Raw genomic sequence first — 18,307 nt, forward strand, 5'->3', positions numbered from 1 at the left:
AACCAGCAGTGGAACTTGGCGTGGGTCAAGACAAGCAAAAAGTGTTTCGGCTTGGCTATGTTTTTTTACATATATCATGGGTATCGTGTGCCTTAAAGCCAGCACCAGCATACACCGTTACACTCTAGTAGCTATTCTCTCATTGCTCAGACGCTCCATCGCCACTCAGTTGTTTTTTCCCCTTCATTCTGGCAGACTCCTCATCACACCCTCAAACGCCACTAGCGCCATGGCATTGGCTGGAAAGGCACGTAAAAAGCATGGCACAAAGCCGCGCCAGTATCCCCTCCACCCTCCTTCTTTGTACACTGTTTGAGCGGCGTCTCTCCATCGGGGAAATCTCCTATTATCAAGCGGATCTGTCATAATGCGCTGCTTGATCACATCGCTGGGATAGCTTGTCAACCAAAATATCTGCGCCGAAAGACCACCTGCCCAGAAATTGACCGCAGGTACTGACAGGTTCGTGTGTTTATGGAATTGTTTTGTGAACAAGTCATACGTCCCCCACCAGAAACAAAAAAATGTGCGGAAGAGCAGGGTCGCGCTCAGACCATGGTACACACCCTTTACGCCATGGCCCTTGTATATTTTCTTCAGACAGTCAATTGGTCCAGAGTAGAGGCGCGCCGTCTTATCCGCTGCATATTGAACCTGAAGACGGGCTTTGATGTGTTCAACCGGCGCCGCAATAAATGATACCGTCCAGCCTGCCATTGTGCCCGCCATGCCATGGGCGTATGTGGGGAGCTTGCCTTGCTGTTCGCCAAATCGAACAGACGAGGGTGGATTGAAGACATGGTCGTTGAGGACGCGGCGATATACACTGAGGGATCCTAACATACTACACGCTGTTAGCAATTCATCAAGTCTTAGGTCGAAAGTGTCATACATCGAGTCCATAAACATCCACCCCACCAATGGCGGGGTCGCGCCTTTGTACAATCCCGCAAAGCCCTCCTTTCTCAAAGTCTGCATGAGACAATCTACCGGACCTCTAAAATGCGACTTTTCTGTCGTTTGCAGTCGCACTTTCACTGTGTCGAATGGGTGACCGACTATCTGTAGTTAGATAAGGAACTAAGCAACAAGTACAGACTGTCATACCTGATAGCTTTGCAATGCCACTGAAGACTCCAGCTACGAAGCCACGGTAATGTTTGGGCGACTTCTGGGGTTCGTCGGAGGTCGCAATAAGAGCCGTTGCTGCAGGCCTCATATCGGCGGATTTCAGCGCTGTAGTAGCCATGGTCGCGTCGCTATTCTCCAGTGTAACATGAGAATCATGCCTCAAAGAACAAGGCCAGGAGGAGATATCAGTGGAAAAGCATCAGCATCTCGATGTGTGCTAATCCCCATCCCATATCTTGTGCAGCGCGTCGGTAGCCTGCAGTCGGAAACGCACAAGCGTCCGCGATACAGATGGTGACGATCTCGAGAGGGACCGGAGATCGGCTAAGGTCGGACCGTTCTTCGATTCCCAGGGTCCCAAGCTATCCGAATTGGTACGATCGTTACTACTTAGATTAGCGGCTCCTACGACCCCTCCAAACAAACCTGCAGTCATAGACAGACCAAAGATGGCGCAATTCAATCTTGTTACTAATCGGATAGTATTTCTATCAATACTTAACACATTGCACCAACTGCATTGACGCGTCCGACACGCATACTTGTCAACGATGCAGAACGCGACTGAAACACCTAGTATAACACCAGCGGGGACGAAGTCGAAGAAAGGTATGCAAGGCTTGGTCTAACATGTAATTGTTAAAAATAACATATCTCAGTATGGACCACCCTCATCACTAACACGGCATACCTGACCGGCCTCCTCACCCTCGATTACAGCCTGAAGAAACACGGCTCGAAATACCCACTCGTCGCATTGTATACCGACACTTTCCCCGCCGAAGGTCACAAGGCGCTCGATGAGCGCGGCATTCCCAAACAGCATGTCAAGTACTTGCTACCTACGGTCAACAAGGACTTCACTAATGACCCGCGCTTCTATGATTGCTGGAGTAAACTGACGCCATTCTCGTTGGAAGAGTATGACCGGGTTGTCCAGCTCGACAGCGACATGGTGGTGCTGAAGAACATGGATGAGCTGATGGAGCTGGAGCTGGATCCACCGAGTGCCGGAGGCAAGGGCGACAGGGTATTTGCAGCGAGCCATGCCTGTGTATGCAATCCGCTCAAGAAGCCGCATTATCCTAAGGACTGGTACATCTTTCTCTCCCTCACGTAGAACTTGCGCAAACCCTTGAACTAACATTGGAATAGGATCCCCGAGAACTGCGCATTCACTTCGCAACATGGCGACCCTGATGCCGCTCAGAAAATCGGTGCTCCTTCTACAGCCGGTCTTCGCATGCCCAACGGAGGTCTACAAGTCGTCAATCCTTCCAAGGCTACGTACGAGCTTATTCTACAACAACTTGCCAACGAAACATCCATGTCGTACGACTTCGCCGATCAGTCTCTCCTCGGCGATCTCTTCAACGGGCGCTGGGTCGCTTTGCCATATACCTACAATGCGCTCAAGACGATGCGATCAAAGGATGTACATGGTGCGATATGGAAGGATGAAGAGGTCAAGAATGTACATTACATCTTGAGCCCGAAGCCTTGGGATGAGGCACCTGGCAAAAGCTCTGCAGAAATACATGAGTGGTGGTGGCCTATTAACGACGAAAGACGCGCGGCGGAGAAGAACAAGGGCATCGATGACGGTTTCTAAGGGTGTACGCATGTGGATATTGGGCATTCCAATAGAATTCTAGGGCGGTGGTGGCGACGGCGATATATTTCTCGGGAGATACTTATGATACCTATGTACTCTAACGATCCCAATGACACGGCACTTCATCAATCATTTCCTTTGTTCATATCGGTCGTGTGCGTGCTCGAAGAGACTATCTTCAAAGCTTGCCCTTGTCGTCCTCGATCTCACAGAAAGCCTTGAACGTCACAAGACCTTCTGCGCCTTCCTCATCCTCAGCATCCACATCGCTCTTGATTACTACCTCGGCTGTGGCTCCTACAAAGTAAACGAAGCCCTCACGCAGCTCCTCTTCCTTGGGTCCCACACTGATCGTTCCCTTGCCCTTTGTGCAGAGAATAATGCTGGGGCCATCAATAGGATCAAACGTCGCTTTAGAGCCAACCCGGTTCAGCGCCGTGCGCACAACCGCAAACTCTGGGATCGGGGGATTGTACAGCATATTGCTCGAGTTGGAACTGTATGCAGGCGCATTCAACCTCACACGCGAGTAATCCTTGGGCTCCATCTTCTGCTCGCTAATGGGGGCATAGCTATACGTCAGCATCTTGGTGAGGTTGTCGACATCCTTGAATTTCGGGGTGAAGCCCGCGCGCACCACATTGTCGGAGCTGGCCATGCACTCGATGATGTCACCAGAGAGGTAGGCATGGATATCATCTGCTTTGAGAAACATGGCTTCACCGACGTCGAGCTTGACGTAATTGAGGAAGAATTGAACAAAGAGACCGATGTCGCTGGGGAATTGAGAGTCGAGGCGGATGACGAGGTCGGCGAGTTCTTTGCCTGTGTTGGAGGGTGGTCCGCCGCCTGCGAAGTTTTCGCCCTCAGACTTTGCGGCTTCGATGAGTTCTTTGCTTGCGGATTCTAGTGCGTCCTTGTCTGCGTTCATGAGTTTTGTGAAGGCGGACTGGAGAGCCTTCTTGTTTGCTTGCACGTCTTCCTCCTTGTCTGACGTCTCTTTTCCCTTGATCGTATCCTTGAATTTGGTCGCTTCTTCTTCGCCGACGAGTTTGCGTAGCGAAGGAACTGTCTTGAGGAAGTGCGCAATTTCGGCAAGAGGACGGAAGCCACAGAGTCCGTCGAAGGGTGTGACCGCAATGGTCATTTCGGGCTTGTGGTTGTCATCTGAATGGCAGAGTTAGTATCGATTCAAGAATGGTGTATGAAGACTGACCTGGGTAGTTCTTGGGGTCGCTCGCATGCAACTGCTCAGCAAGCTTCTTGTTGGGATGTGCCTGTATGCTCAAGGCCTTGTTTATGGACAGGACCTTGAACAGGAACGGTAGTTTGTTCTCATATCGCTCAGCGATCTCGGTGGAAAGTAGCGCCTGATTCTCTTGGACAAGGTCTAGGAGGCTTCGCTTCGTCTCGAGATCCTTTGAGGGAAGTGACGGGTGGGTGCCCATCCACAACTACAACTGTGAGTAACGCGTCGACGATGATGCCGCATTGATTGTATACCTCAGCGTACGGCTTCTCTTCTTCGATTGAGAATTCCGAAGCTGTCGCAGCGTGGAATTTGGCAGCGGCCGAGTCTTTACCGACTTTCCCTGGGCTGGTTCAGCATACCGCTGATGGAATTATGATGCGGGGCTGCGTACCCCAGTCGTAGCTGTTCACGCCTGCAAGACAATCAATTTGTGTTCTCTTTCCGTTTTTTTCAATTCCAGCTTACCGCATTCTAATCTGATAAGTGGGTTCCGCATTTTGGCAAGGCCTTGTATTGTGTGTCAATTGTGGTCAAGGAAGGTGATGCGTGGCACCGGATCTTTGGCAGGCCCACTTGTGCCGCTAATTGGCGTCCCCCAAACATCGTCACAAGGCTGGTCGGATTAAGCTCATGGAGACCCTACCCCTCTTCCGTTGCTAGCGCGGCTCCTACCCTGCATCGCAATCAACTACACGTGCTCTCGTTTGCATTTCCCGCTTCTTTCACTCTCCCTCCACCAGACCACACCGCTCCCACATGACCTGCCTGCAACGCGTCCGGTAACACAGAAAGTGCCGGGGAGCTGGCGGAGAACAACTTCCGTCAATATGGCTGCTCGAAGCAGGCCCCGCGGCCAACTCAAGGAGGAGTTCGATGAGGAGCGGGTGATTTGGAACTCGATCAAATCCGATGGCCGAAGGGTTGACCAGCTCATGGTATGAGACATCTCAATCAACGCACCCTCAGCACTCTTGTTTGCTAGTTTTTGACTGTATTCACAACGCGCCCTGTAACCCGCAAGCTACGCGACTCGACAGTCCATTGGTTATGCTCGATCCAGCACCATGTATACCAAGCTCACGATCAACGATGAGATACGGACGTGACAAAAGCCCAGTGGCTTATGATAGCCTTGTGGACAGAATGGTTGCGAGGCGTGAAGCTCCAATACTCTGCCGTTCATGCTTCCTTTCGCCACCCCGGATCAAGCTATCCCACGCCGTCGCCCTCTACTAACGTGTCGCAGAAAGAATCAGATCTTCTCCAGGAAAAAATCCTTGCTCTCCAAGCAGAGCAGGCCGCTCGTACAGGTACGTTTAGACCTGCTGCCGTGGCAGCACCAGCACTAACTTGAACAGACCGTGGAGAGGAACGCTCAGCCCGTATTGACGATGATTTGGAGGACCTCTTACGAGACAACATCCGCAAGGTGGAAGAGGTCCAAGCTCTCCTCCAGCCTATCGAAGGTGGTAATGACGTTCATACACAAATGACTCTCCTTGCTGCCTTGCGCAATTCTGAAGAAGCTCAGCCATCTGCTTCACGATCTACTAGCGTTGGGCATGGGAAGTCTGGGCGCGACCGCCAGGGCAAGCGAAAGCTGACCGATAGCATCGATGACCGCGACAGTCTGACTGCAGATAGCCCCGGAGGTCCTAGCCCCAAAGTTATCATCAGCAGCCAGAAAGACCGACTGGTTGCCAAGTCTGGTGGCAGCAGGGCAGGGTCAGTCCCCATTGCGAGAGAGGGCAGCGTCAAGATGGAAGACGACAAGGATGACTCGGGTAAGGGTAAGATGGTACTTCCTTCTTCCAAGCCCAAGCCCAAGATCAAATACAAGACCAAGCGTTGAGCTCCTTCGCTTTCGGCGTTCTTTCTAGACGACAGATGATACCCACTTTGGCATCTTTCCTTTCGGCTTGTTCGAGGTTTGTAGTCGGATAGGCAAGCTCAAAATTTCACCTCGTCCCATCTCATACCTCTTTTCTGTGTGCTCATGCCACCATGTAACTTTCCCGTTTAGCATCCGCCTACATAGCCGTCATCCCATCATACTCGATATCAACGAGGGCTGACAAATTCCAGAAGTTCGACCGCGCCTTACCCCACAGACTGAGGTGCTCTACCGCAATAACGCCAAAAACCGATCCTCCTCGTCGTCCATGTCGTTTGAGGGTGAAGGTATCCTCTGTCGCGTGACGTCAGTCATCGGCGAAGGCAAGCAGCGTCGATATGAAATTATAGATGCCGATCCAGATCCCCCAACCCCATCCGCACCATATCGCGCCTCGGTCAATCATCTAATTCCAATTCCACCCCAGTCCTCTAACGCCACACTGCCCGACCTTCCCAAGGGCAAGAATGTACTCGCCCTTTACCCAGGCACAACCACCTTTTATAAAGCGGAAGTTGTAGCTACATGGAGACAATCTGATGGTAAAGTGAAGAAGGAAGATGGTGGGAGGGAGGGAGATACGGTTGAGAACCTGGTGAGGCTCAGGTTTGAGGGTGAGGACGAAGCGGATCGTGAGATGAGCGTCGAGAGGCGATATGTATTGCCAGATCGATGAGCATCTGTACAAGAGTGCCGTTTATATACCAGACTCGCGCTAGCTACTCTGTAATTGGATAATATGCAATGGAGATTGGATATGTTGATTTAGAGCAGGTGTGCATTTGAATAGTCCGCTGGTGTTGACAGAACTGAGTAGTAACAGGTCTTGCTCGTCGCGAAATCTGCATGCTAGCGTTCCTTTTCCAATACCCTGTCTGATAATAACCTCTTCTTTCATAATACTTCACTTCTCTCCTGCAGTTGTGGCTTTGACTCTATAGGAGTGCATATACATATGTACACCGCCAAGCAACTAGCGCGTTTTTGTGCAAGACTTAGGTAGACCCTGTCCACCCCCAACGCGAAGCCGCAACACGAATGCTCGTTTTGACCCCGCAAGACACCCCGCATACATACCAGGCATTGAATTTTAGTGTCGCCTCATCTATCAGCCGCATATACGCGCTCATCCTGAGGCGCTGTCTTCCAGTCCAATCAGACAAGTGGCTATCCGCAAGTCTACCGACGCCGTCGGCCTACGCCGCACGCCAACCCAAACCCAACCAGTATCTGCACAAGTCTGACCCCCCTCCACACACGAACACCTGACTCAGTCATGAACAACTATTCCTTCCTTGAGTCCTCCCAACAACAGGCCCAGCAGCAGCAACAACAACATAACCAATCGCGCCCACCACCCTCACCCTCACACTCGCAAGCTGGCAGCATAGCAGGATCGCAAGTGAACGGCGGCGGCCAAAACAGTATTCCGATGGTCAACGGACTGCCAAGCGGTGGTCAGCAGACGGACATGAACCACCTCTGGGCTGTGGTGCAGCAGTTGAGCCAGCTGTTGGAGGAGAACAAGGCGCAGACAAGAGGTATTGTAGAAGGGGTTGCTGCGATACAAGGAAGGGCTGCTTTGGAGGAGGGTGGAGAGGTTGGCGGTGGTTCCGCACCGAGGGGAAACGGAGTGAGCATGAGAGAAGTAAATGGAGAGATCAACGGTATGTTAGCTGCCATTTCACAGCAACCAAGATGCGATCCTAACTTTCTTCGCAGCAGCGACCCAGACACATCTCCAAAACCAGCTCACAACAGCCCAATCGACCATCGCTTCCCTCACCGCAACAAACACATCCCTCTCCGCTCTCCTTACAGACTACGAGTCTGCCTTGGCTCTTTTACTTGACAAGTTGCGCCCATATGCTTATTCCCAAACATCGTCGATCCTTGCACTTCACAAGCATTATCAAACACTGCTTGAGCAGGAACGATCTACATCTATGAGTCTAAGGATCGAGCACGCAGAATGGCAAGCGGGACTTAGCCGCGTAGCAGAAAACGCAAGGAACGCACTACGAATGCAGGGAGAGGTGGAGGCAGGCTTGCGTGGACGCTGTAAAGAGCTCGGAGAAGAGAACCGTGTTCTCCGACGCATGGTAGGGTGGGAGGAGAGAGAAGATAGTGACGACGAAGACGAGGATAGCGTATAGCGAAGCGACAATAGGGTGGACATTTGTGCTCTTGTTTCGCGGGTTTTGTGCATAGCGATGGCGTTTGGGACACTGTTGTCTTATATCCATGATTCCGGGGTCTTTGGAATGAGGTGTAGGCTGTTAGGATACCGTTACATCCTAGTATGAATATAAGCCATATTACGAGAGTGTTCATTGTGATCCTCCAGTAAAAAACAATCAAAGTGGGCTACCATACATTGATCTCGAAGTAGTTCAATATAGAGTGAAGCCACATATCACTTGGAGCCAAGTACTTTGCTTATAGATGCTCAAATTAAAAAAAATCTATATTGAACAGGAATGCAGAACATCAATAAGTCTTCGTGTAGTGAGCGAAAAATTGGGCAAGCCTTTCCCACAAAGTTCGAGCTTCTCGTGTCAACATCGTATTATGAACTTACCTTTTACGTCCTCTCACCGAAGAACTTGTTGAAGTACCGTTCAAGCGACAGTTGCACAAAAACCTTTGATCTTTATGGGCATGCAGCTGTTGGATGGAAGTATGAATGGTGAGTTCATCGAAAATTACCATGGTCAATGCAATCATCTCTCTCCGTATGAGCACCCTCGTGGCAATGATTTTCATGACAGAAAGGAAGCAAACACGCTTATATGGTTCGAAGCGTATCAGATTGTTTCTAGACTTGTACTTGTATGTACCTAGTTATCCTGTATGATCATTCGATAATTTTGGGATCACTACGCGATCACTGAACTTAATTGCTCATATAACGTCTCACTTTTACGAAAGGGAGGTATTGGGAGATACTGGAGAAACCTTGGTCAAGAAGGAGTGCTGATCTATCCCAGATTATGCCACCAGCCTCGCCTAAATGACTATACTAGTCGTATATCGGCCAGTGCTCGAGAGATAACGCTAATACGCGAGGAGTGCTGAGAAGGTTAAAGTCCCTAGTGCGGTATCAGACTAAGTTGAGGCAATGTAGAGATGTATACTGAATTTGGGACCGTTCTGAGCACGCATACTATATCTGCACCAGGGACATTTCGATTTAATCGCGCTTTTTATATGCCTCAAAGGGACATGGCGTGTAACCCAATCCATGATTCCATTAAGCATAGGATATGTTCGTATGAAAAAAATAGCATCTCAACATACTATTACTCAGAGCATGCGAAGCTTGGTCCTACTGTGACTGCAAGAGTCGAAAGAAGTTCAATAAGATTCGAGTCTTCACAAGCGCCAGAGTTCCTTGGTCTATTACAACGCTAGATGCCCTTGGCCGGCCGAGTTCGGCCACCTTGACCGGAAAGTTAACTTTTACACGGCTTAGAAAAAGTTCGCCATCCCGCGCTCAATCTCCTAGGCAAGGAGACGGAACCGAACAGGCGAACATGTTTCTACGCTCAGTGCGCACCTACCCACGGTCACTCCACACGCTGACCCGCGCAAGTGCGGTCCGGCCATCCACCTATTACGCACCAAACGAGGTCATCCGAACTCGGCAAAGCCCATGTCCTAAAATTTCTACAAAACAGTCACACTTTGGCAACAGACGCTCTCTAGCAAGCAGTGTTCCTCGCCTTCAACAACTCGGTTCGGCAGAAAGGATTTCAACATCCAAAATGGCAGGCGACGACCACTACCTCACGCTTTCGTGCCCTGACAAGGCAGGAATCGTCTACGCCGTGACGGGCCTACTGGCAAAGGAAAACCTCACGATTCTGGATCTGCAGCAGTTTTCCGACCCAGACTCCAAGACCTTTTTCATGCGCGTGCACTTTGGCCATGCCTCGGACGTATCCGCGCTGCAAGCCAGCATGGCGACGCTCGCCTCTGAAATGAGCATGACGTACCAGATCCGGCGGGTAGACGCAAAGCCCAAGGTGCTCATCATGGTGTCGAAAATCGGGCACTGCCTCAACGACCTCTTGTTCCGCGTCAAGTCGGGCCAGCTCAAGGTCGACGTGCCGCTCATTGTGTCGAACCATGGCGAATTCGCAGAGTTGGCAAAGAACAACGGTATCGAGTTCCACCATCTGCCGGTTACAAAGGACACCAAGGAGCAGCAGGAGACGCAGATTCTCGACCTCATCAAGCAGCACAATATCGATCTTGTCGTGCTTGCGCGCTACATGCAAGTCTTGTCCCCGCGCTTATGCACGGAGATGTCGGGCAAGATTATCAACATTCACCACTCTTTCTTGCCGTCGTTTAAGGGCGCAAAGCCGTACCACCAGGCTTACGAGCGCGGCGTCAAGATTATCGGGGCTACCGCGCATTTTGTCACGGCGGACTTGGACGAGGGACCCATCATTGAGCAGCGCGTTGCGAGGGTCGATCATGCGTTGAGCCCCAAGCAGCTAGTCGAGGAGGGCAGCAATGTCGAGAGCCAGGTGCTTGCTGCAGCGGTGAAATGGTGGAGTGAAAAGCGAGTGTTCTTGAATGGACAGAAGACTGTTGTATTCAATTAAAAACACTCCATTTAACTACTTAGACGGATTTGGAATTTGGGAAGGGGCAAAAACAGTGTAAATATTACATACATACATAGTTTACGAAAAAAACACAATTTCGAGTTGGGACCCTCTTTTTTTGGTTTTCTTGTTGGGGCTCGTTGCGAGAAAAGCACGGTTTACGTACCGAGCTCTTTTATTCCCTTCCGTTTTTTTTTGGGGGGGGGGGGGGCTGGTAGAAATAAGTAGTGGTACGTATGTTCAAAAGTTACCGACCAGACTATAAAACATCAATTCATACAACAAAAGCAGTACTACAAAATAGAGGAAAGAAATCTTAAGACGTTTTTTTTTTTAAAAAAAAAAGAAAATCAAGAATAAATTCCTCTTCCCTCGTATTCGTTACCCTCTCTTACCCCGCACTCCCCTCCTTCACAATACCCTCGCATCTCCCCCCAAAAAAGATTTCCTAACCCAGCCCACTTGACTTTAGCCCCCAGATTGTAAAAACGCGGGCGGATGATCATCCCTTATCCTCGGCACTTATTCCGCGATTGCAGTGGGCACCCGGGGCTACTAGCCCCGATGCAGCCAGAAAATGTGCCTCGAGACGAGAACACACACACGCGCGCGCTGGGATAGTACGAGGCTTGCGTGCATGTGCTCGTTACGACCGGAAATTGTGGGGGTCGCGGGGTTAGGGATTGGATGTAAGTGTGGGGGTAAGGAGGAAGAGGATGAAGGCATGGGGATAGTAAGGATGGAGGAAAGATGAGAGGGGGGGTGGGGACGGAGAGAGAGAGAGGTGTATAAGTAGGCAGGGAGGAGACCGGGGAATGAGAAATACTTATATTGATACATTGGGTTCATTCACATACGTACAGAAACACACATATATATATATTTGTTTTCAATTGATATTTTTTTTTCTTATTGGAAATAGTCGAGGGAAAGAAAGAGTTGTAGATATCAACATGGCATCTAGTTCAACGTCCGAACCCGTCAAGAAGGTGCAGTTGGAAGGCAAAGTAATTGCCATTACCGGTGCAAACAGAGGTAACGTAGAGCCCCCCCCCAATATATATATATATATACGTACACATATCCCTACAACACACGTCCATGATCCTTTTCAAACCCCCCAAAAAACTAAAAAAAAAAAAACACAGGCATCGGCCTCGGCATAGCAGACTGCTGCCTCTCCAACGGCGCCAGCAAAGTCTACTCGCTCGACATCGGCACGCCCGGCGACGACTTCAGCGCCCTGGCCTCCAAATACCCCAACCAGCTCTTCGCACTGGAAGCCGACGTGACGAAAGAAGCGTCGATCCAGGCAGCCGTCGACAAGGTGCTGAGCGAAGCGGGGGCGCTGCACGGCATGGTGTGCAATGCGGGGCGCACAAAGCATAAGCCCGCGCTCGACTTTACAACGGAGGAAATTGACCAGCTGTGGGGCGTGAATTTGTATGGGAGTTTCTATTCTGCGCGGTGTGCGGCGCGGGCGTTTATCAAGCAAGGGGTTAAAGGGAGTATTGTGTTTACGGCGAGTATGGCGTCGTATAGACCGAACAAGGTAATGTTCTTCTTCTTCTTCTTCCTGTTCCTCTTCTTCTGCATGAGTAAAAGGGGGGGGGGGTTTAAAAAAATGGGATGACTAATGCTTCTCTTTCACAGCGTGTTCCCTCAGCGCCGTACGGTGCGTCAAAGGCTGGCATTAGGAATATGACGCATACGCTTGCTATGGAGTGGGCGCAGTACAATATCAGAGTCAACTCTGTATCGCCGGGCTTGGTTAAGACGGCGATGACGTACTGGGTTGAGCAGCAGCCGGACTGGGAGCAGCAGCTCAAGTACTATGGTGGTATGCCGCGGCTAGCGGCGGTTGAGGAGCTCGGAGGCGCGTATGTGTATTTGCTCAGTGATGCGGCGAGTTACACGACGAGTATTGACATTCCAGTCAATGGCGTTATTGGTATCTGTTAAGCTGGACCGAGCATAGAATTGTTGCTGTTTGGGAAAAGGCGACGAGAGAGCTAAGAGAAATGAATTAAAATCTCATTTGAGTAGATACACAATTAGAGATAAACGTACTAGTTACAGATTTTCCCCTATCCACTTTCCGCATCCGAATATGCAACCCGTTTCTTTTCAGGGCGGTTAAGACCAGCATAAGGCATGCCTTTGTAAATGGGCCCGACCTCGGATGCAACACCGAATGCACAATGACCAATGCTCTGAACTCCACCTCCACCTTGGTACTCGCCACTTGAATATGCGGGAGGATCACTGCCATCGGCAAGAGCGCCAAACTGGAGCCTCGTGTTCATGAGCTCCCTCGGAAAGGGGTCATTTCCAAGACACGCGCCACGACTGATATTGTCCAAAGTCATGTTTCGCGTCGTAACAAGAATACGCGAGAATCCAGCAGAAAACGTTGTTCCGTCTTCCCAGATCGTAAACAATCCAAAGAGAAGTATACACAACGTGACGAAAATGACGGGGATATAGCACTTCCATAATCGCTCTGGTACATAGACGAAAGAAGACTGGAGTCGCGATCGCTCAACCGTCAGCTTCTCTTCGTGAACGGCGAGCATTTCCGGCGCAGAGAACAGTGACAGCACCATGTCTGAGTAGAAAGCCTCAATTTCAGCTCCTAGGTTTTCCTTTGGCTCCGCATTCTTGTACACCAGTCGTGTTTTGGTGACGTCAGAATACACTTGAGAATAATAGGGTCCCGGTAGAGGGGGCTCGAGATCGACGTGTCCGCGAAGAAATCCCCGGAACATGGAACCTAGAGCATGGTAGGCGGCGGTTTTCTTATAGAGACCCACATCGCCGCGTGGGCTGATGTAGTTCTTTGCTGGCTCAGCGTCTCGCGTGTGATTTGCTAGACCGTAGAGGCCACGAGTGAAATTTGTATCCACAATTGGGGTAAGATATTCTCGCTTCGCTATCGACTTGAAGAATGGCTCAGTAAAATTCCATTTCACCGTGTACTTGGTCTCCATGTGCACACATCGGATAATGTGAGAGTCAAAGCGATGGGTCCAGTGCTTCGCAAGAGGGTCATTAGGAGAAAGTCTTTCCGTCGAGTTAGTGGTGTAACCGATCCACAGTATGGGCTCGGACTTGAAAACACCCAAACTTTCTGGTGCTTCACCAAGAGGCAGTCCACCGGGTCCTTTGCGGAACTCGTCAGCTTGCGGCCTTTTGTAGTCCCCAATATCAACCTCGGCAAAGTACGCGGCCCGGCCCTGAGGGGCTATTCTGCTATGGTTGAACGGTGCGTCTAATTCGCGAAGTTTGCTCTCATCGTTAATCTCCTCGCATTGGTAACCAGGTCCGTTGAAAATCTGTTCGTAGGTGCAGTTGTATTGTCCTCCACAAGCTTGTTGTCGGGCACCTTGCCGGGTGTTTGGATGGTCCATGTTGCTATACGCCAGCAAAACTCCGATTCGTACCAACTCTGCAGATGGTTGGTCATAGTAATCGAACCAGCCCGGTGCTGTGCCAGCGATATCAGTGGTGTTGTAATACATTACAGATTTCTTGTTGCTTCCATCAGCCATTTTAATCGGGTAACGCCAGTTCTTAGTGGATTCCATGGAAAAATTAAGTGTTGGAACTACAATGTCGACAGTCTCGAAGTCAAGGTAGGTACCGAAGGTGAGGGCGCCAGGCGAGAAGATGATTGTTGCCAAGGGTATCAGCCAGATGATCATAGCGACGAATACAAGAATAGGAGCGTTGGTAATGGCCTCCCAGTTTGCAAAAAGAGAAGGGTCTTCTGTTGCGCCGAAGAGCTGGTCGATGGAGAGCACCGTCAACGCCCGCTCTCGAAACGTCCTCCATAGTCGCTGTCGGAAGACCAGAACAACGCACCCTCCGAATGCGACCTTGGAGAGGTACGCTAGCACACGACCGTAGAGAACCAAACGGAACTTTTTGTTTTCATCGGCTTCCTCTTTGTGATGCAGGGCAGTGTATAGAAGATGTTGGAAGAATGCGAAAACAATTCCCATGAGAAAAGCAAAAACCATGAGTGCTGGTGGACGCCAGTGTATACGCCATTGTGCTGATTGTGTAGCGCGGTGAGCAATAAGCCTTTGCGTCATGGGATCCGTACTTGAAGCCCGAGAGAACACGCTAGGTCGCTTTCTATCTGCATCTAGAGGCGAATATGCCACATCTGGAGACTTTTGCGTTCCCAGCGATTGCATGTGGATGCCTAGGCCGGAACCGATATCTTCTTCGAATCTTGAGCGCCTGTCGCTCATATTGTGAAGGGATTCATAACTGTTCCTGGTGGGCAGCGAAGCATAAGCTCCTGGTCTCGAGATGGTTATGCCTGGCGTTGGGGGCGAATTTCCATGTCCTGTGTGCGGGATGTCCATGTTGAGTGTCTGTGGTTGCTCTACATCACGAAGCACGCTATGTGCTTCGCTGTATCCACGTAGAATGGTGCTGTGATTGATATTGAGAGGAAGAGAGGGTCTAGATGTTAATACGCGCCAGGCAGGTCGCACAGCTGAGGCGCAGCCAGAGTCAGCTGGCGAGGGTTATACGTGTGTGAGGCTGAAGCCAACATGGCCCTATTGGACGTGCGCGCATTTAGGCTCCACCAAAAAGGACGGAAAGCGGCAAGTGGTGTCGCTTGCATTGAGTTCGCAATCTTTTTTTTTTCTCGTGGGGGCCAAAATCCTCACCCCTCTAGGTAGTAGCGCACGAATTAACCGTAAAGCCGTTGTCCCTTGAAACAGTAACGGGTAAGAGAAAAAGATACGGGGTTCAAAGCGAGATTAAGCGTATTTTTAGTTGCCGTGATATCACCGTGCATGTGCATTCCATCGTTGCTGCATATATCCTTCAAGTCCAGTGGAAGAACATGTCATGACCGCTTCAGACCTCGTAGAATCTCTTCGCCTCGTCCTCTGTAATAGGACTGACATAGCTCCTCTTGGAATCGATGAGTCCATACCGGTTGCCTTTGATTCTCCACCACATCTCCCTACGGTTGCCGTTGAGCTTTCCACCTAGAATATCTTCCTTCAACTGCTTGATGAATGCGTTGTAGATCTCTGGCTCTTCAAGCTCAGCGAGCTCTTCACGCATGACACGAATTGCCTCGAGTGCACGTTGGTACGCGTTGTCACCAACACTGTTGCTGATGAGCGAGCGGATTTCTTTTGAAATGCCATCGGCGGCATCCTGGATGGCGTCCAAGTCATCGGAAGCAGAGAGAGCTTGTTTAAACGAGGGAATCAGATTGTTGGACTCAATCTTGACACGTTTGGGATTACCCAGGAGTTGGTCGACATCCAAACCAGAAAGAGGCTTGTCACGCTCGGTTCGCTGGCGCTTCCCTCGGCCCTTGACCTTTGGTGGTACTTTTTTCAAGTCTGCCGCTTGCTTGACGGCATTGAGTTGCTTTTGTGCCGACGCAACAAGCTCTGCTGGTGGCATAGAGTATTTGGTGAGAATTTCCGGCGGATCAGGGATCGGCAGGCTGGGATCGGGATGTGTCGCTCGCCATCGTATAACCTGGTTGATGCGGTGGACAAGAGGTGAGAATGTATCTTCTGGTTTGGCGTACTCGTCTTCGTTCCCGTCTTCGTCGCGGTCAAAGGTAGATAAGTCCATGGCATCGACGTAGTCGCTCACTGCATTGAGAAGATTCTTAGTGGGCAGATCCTTGTGCTCCGTTATAACTTTACCGCTGACTGTAAGCTTTCGATCCAACGGTGGGAACTTGTACCGCCTCATGTCTTCTTCGAAAGGAAGCTCTACGTCTACCAGAGCCTCCCACTCTGGCTCGATGCGCGGAACAAGCAGTAGCAAGACTGGGGGCTTTAGATCCTTTGCAACCAGCCTTGCGACTGCGTAGCAATCAGCCTCGTACAGTGCATGTATGAAAGACGATAAGCCCAATTGAGCAGGCTGGTTAGCCTTTTGTGGGACGATGAAGTTTGTCCGACTCAGAGGGAGAAAGCGTTCGAAGTCCTCCGCTCTGACAAAACCCACTAGCTCCATCGCTTGTTGTGTTTCCAGTTTGACAACATTCATGTCGGACTCGGAAATGTGAACGGCCGTCCTGCCATATTCGTAGCCCCGCTCCAACTCGTCCATTTCAACGTTCTTCTTGACGCCGGGTTCGGTCTGGCTTTCCACTTGATATACACGCTGATTTCGGACTGCTGAGAGATCGGCTGCTGCTTGATCTTGATCAGTTGCAGCAGCCGAGGACTCAATAACCGGGCCTGATAAGCCAGTGGCGTCTGTGCGTATGACAAACGAACTTGCTGTTGGTGGCTTTGCTATCATCGTACATGGGTATCGTTCAACATCGATTGTAATGGTAGCATCGTACTTGGTGGGGTCACCTAACGTAAGCGATCCTCTATAGCTGTGGACAGGCCGTGTCTCCTTGAGACGAGGTATGTGAAGTTGGTCAATGGCTGTGGCTAGGGTGCCGAAATTACCGTCGCAATCTTGCATGAAGCTTTTCAATATGGCTTCGTTTTGAGCCTGGGTCTGGTTAGCCATGACATAATGAGCGGTTTTGACAAGTAATACCTTTTGAGGGTCTTTCTTCTCTTCCTTGAAGCCAACGTCGGGGTCGTCAAAGTCGATGCCGAGTAAGGTGATCTCGAAAGGAGCCTCCGGGTCTTTGATTTTTGATGTTAGTTGCTCCAAATCGTCTGTGACCATTTCCCCACGACCATCAGTCACGATGATGATTCTGCGGTCGTACTTGAGGGGGTTTCCTTTGGCACCTCTGGTTGCGGTATCAATCATATGTATTGCTACTGCGAGAGCAGAGAGCACTGTCTGTGTCAACAAATGGCATGCCGAGTATGAGGCAAGACTTACAATCTCCACTGTTGGTTCTGCTAGGCTTAAGATGTGCCTGGAGATTGCGTATGTCGCCAAGGAGATATCTGTCGTGTGTAAGGAGTTGCAGGAATTCTGGTATGGTGGAACAAAACCCACTGCTTTATTTTAGAGAAGACCCTAATATGGCCATAGCCCTCATCCTCTTCTATGATACCAGCGAGATCTGTCTCGTCAGTGCGACAGCCAATAACACCCATCAGCGCGCTTTTTCTGCCCGTTGCAACCTAGGAAGTTGTCAATCATGGTCCTCTGGATCATATGGTGATATTTGGGACGATGCAAATGGCGTGCGTGTCTAACGCACTAAATCGCCGAATGAACGTCGGCTTACAGTGGTTGTGATTTTGTCCCAGACATATTCCAAGGCCCAATCAAGATCACTCTGGTCGCGGCCATTTCTCTTTTTGCCCATGGAACGACCAAGGTCCAGAATGTAGACGGTTGCTTCTTTGGCCGCCATGGCTTGGTGTTGACTGTTCCTTGCACGCGCCTCACGTATGCGTATGGTGATGGTGCAAGGTGCCTTTTGAAGCACACTGTGACAAGGCTAGAGCTCCAAATGGCAAGTTCTGTGCTGGCAATTTATAGCAAATTGGACGAGGAGGAAGCGGCGTCCTGGACGTGTTTGCTGGGCCCGTGCGAGACGGTGCAGCCTGTTGGATTAGGCAAACACCCGCGTGGCGCAGCCGAGTGTGGGCTAGCGTAAACACGACGTCATGTGACGCAGCCGTCTGGCAATACTCTCTGCCGGATGTGCGTCTCATTCTACATGGCACGCACTCACGAGTGTGTTGATCACCAGGACAAGTGTATTAGATCAATCTCCCGGTGGGACGTGTATCAAGGTTGCAAGTTCAATACTAGGAAGCTACGGAGATGTGCCACCTACACTTGAATAGGCGCCTCAGCATTGCATCCGC

At 50.5% G+C, this 18,307-nt stretch overlaps 9 protein-coding genes across 9 annotated transcripts; 6 read left to right on the forward strand and 3 right to left on the reverse strand.

The window, feature by feature from the left end:
• Positions 1-21: 21 nt before the first annotated feature.
• PSV08DRAFT_410937 (mitochondrial carrier domain-containing protein) lies at positions 22-1,436 on the reverse strand. Its single transcript, XM_014227838.2, has 3 exons — positions 1,108-1,436; positions 893-1,058; positions 22-844 (listed from the first exon to the last, which is right to left on the reverse strand). The coding sequence occupies exons 1-3, from the start codon at positions 1,247-1,249 to the stop codon at positions 184-186; spliced, it is 969 nt and encodes a 322-aa protein (XP_014083313.1). The 5' UTR covers positions 1,250-1,436; the 3' UTR covers positions 22-183.
• Positions 1,437-1,568: 132 nt separating this feature from the next.
• On the forward strand, positions 1,569-2,834 carry PSV08DRAFT_6041 (glycosyltransferase). The gene is made up of 3 exons (XM_014227837.2): positions 1,569-1,740; positions 1,791-2,226; positions 2,287-2,834. The coding sequence occupies exons 1-3, from the start codon at positions 1,683-1,685 to the stop codon at positions 2,741-2,743; spliced, it is 951 nt and encodes a 316-aa protein (XP_014083312.1). The 5' UTR covers positions 1,569-1,682; the 3' UTR covers positions 2,744-2,834.
• On the reverse strand, positions 2,790-4,546 carry PSV08DRAFT_205893 (mannose-6-phosphate isomerase). Its single transcript, XM_014227836.2, has 5 exons — positions 4,464-4,546; positions 4,390-4,410; positions 4,250-4,338; positions 3,963-4,200; positions 2,790-3,913 (listed from the first exon to the last, which is right to left on the reverse strand). Exons 1-5 carry the CDS (start codon positions 4,492-4,494, stop codon positions 2,925-2,927), a joined length of 1,368 nt encoding a protein of 455 aa, XP_014083311.1. The 5' UTR covers positions 4,495-4,546; the 3' UTR covers positions 2,790-2,924.
• A 114-nt stretch (positions 4,547-4,660) lies between these two features.
• On the forward strand, positions 4,661-6,659 carry PSV08DRAFT_313388 (SGF29 tudor-like domain-containing protein). The gene is made up of 4 exons (XM_014227835.1): positions 4,661-4,933; positions 5,245-5,308; positions 5,357-5,788; positions 6,084-6,659. Exons 1-4 carry the CDS (start codon positions 4,826-4,828, stop codon positions 6,566-6,568), a joined length of 1,089 nt encoding a protein of 362 aa, XP_014083310.1. The 5' UTR covers positions 4,661-4,825; the 3' UTR covers positions 6,569-6,659.
• Positions 6,660-7,164: 505 nt separating this feature from the next.
• PSV08DRAFT_313396 (uncharacterized protein) lies at positions 7,165-8,215 on the forward strand. The gene is made up of 2 exons (XM_014227834.2): positions 7,165-7,559; positions 7,615-8,215. The coding sequence occupies exons 1-2, from the start codon at positions 7,169-7,171 to the stop codon at positions 8,046-8,048; spliced, it is 825 nt and encodes a 274-aa protein (XP_014083309.1). The 5' UTR covers positions 7,165-7,168; the 3' UTR covers positions 8,049-8,215.
• Positions 8,216-9,581: 1,366 nt separating this feature from the next.
• On the forward strand, positions 9,582-9,847 carry PSV08DRAFT_313403 (uncharacterized protein; the record flags this gene model as incomplete). The annotated part of the gene is made up of 1 exon (XM_066092656.1): positions 9,582-9,847. A coding segment is annotated over exon 1 (188 nt), but the record flags the coding sequence as incomplete, so codon positions are not given.
• On the forward strand, positions 9,832-10,547 carry PSV08DRAFT_313404 (formyl transferase). The gene has a single exon (XM_014227833.2). The coding sequence runs from the start codon at positions 9,855-9,857 to the stop codon at positions 10,506-10,508; it is 654 nt and encodes a 217-aa protein (XP_014083308.1). The 5' UTR covers positions 9,832-9,854; the 3' UTR covers positions 10,509-10,547.
• Positions 10,548-11,451: 904 nt separating this feature from the next.
• PSV08DRAFT_410943 (uncharacterized protein) lies at positions 11,452-12,473 on the forward strand (the record flags this gene model as incomplete). The annotated part of the gene is made up of 3 exons (XM_014227832.2): positions 11,452-11,546; positions 11,660-12,063; positions 12,165-12,473. The coding sequence occupies exons 1-3, from the start codon at positions 11,465-11,467 to the stop codon at positions 12,471-12,473; spliced, it is 795 nt and encodes a 264-aa protein (XP_014083307.1). The 5' UTR covers positions 11,452-11,464.
• A 106-nt stretch (positions 12,474-12,579) lies between these two features.
• On the reverse strand, positions 12,580-17,926 carry PSV08DRAFT_377528 (ATP-dependent dna helicase). The gene is made up of 6 exons (XM_014227830.2): positions 17,719-17,926; positions 17,484-17,611; positions 17,364-17,431; positions 17,067-17,317; positions 15,399-17,018; positions 12,580-14,896 (listed from the first exon to the last, which is right to left on the reverse strand). Exons 1-6 carry the CDS (start codon positions 17,845-17,847, stop codon positions 12,599-12,601), a joined length of 4,494 nt encoding a protein of 1,497 aa, XP_014083305.2. The 5' UTR covers positions 17,848-17,926; the 3' UTR covers positions 12,580-12,598.
• Positions 17,927-18,307: the final 381 nt, after the last annotated feature.

Source organism: Bipolaris maydis (genome assembly GCF_028858645.1).
Source record: "Bipolaris maydis strain C4 unplaced genomic scaffold PSV08scaffold_10, whole genome shotgun sequence".
In the NCBI taxonomy this organism is placed as follows: Eukaryota; Fungi; Ascomycota; class Dothideomycetes; order Pleosporales; family Pleosporaceae; genus Bipolaris; species Bipolaris maydis.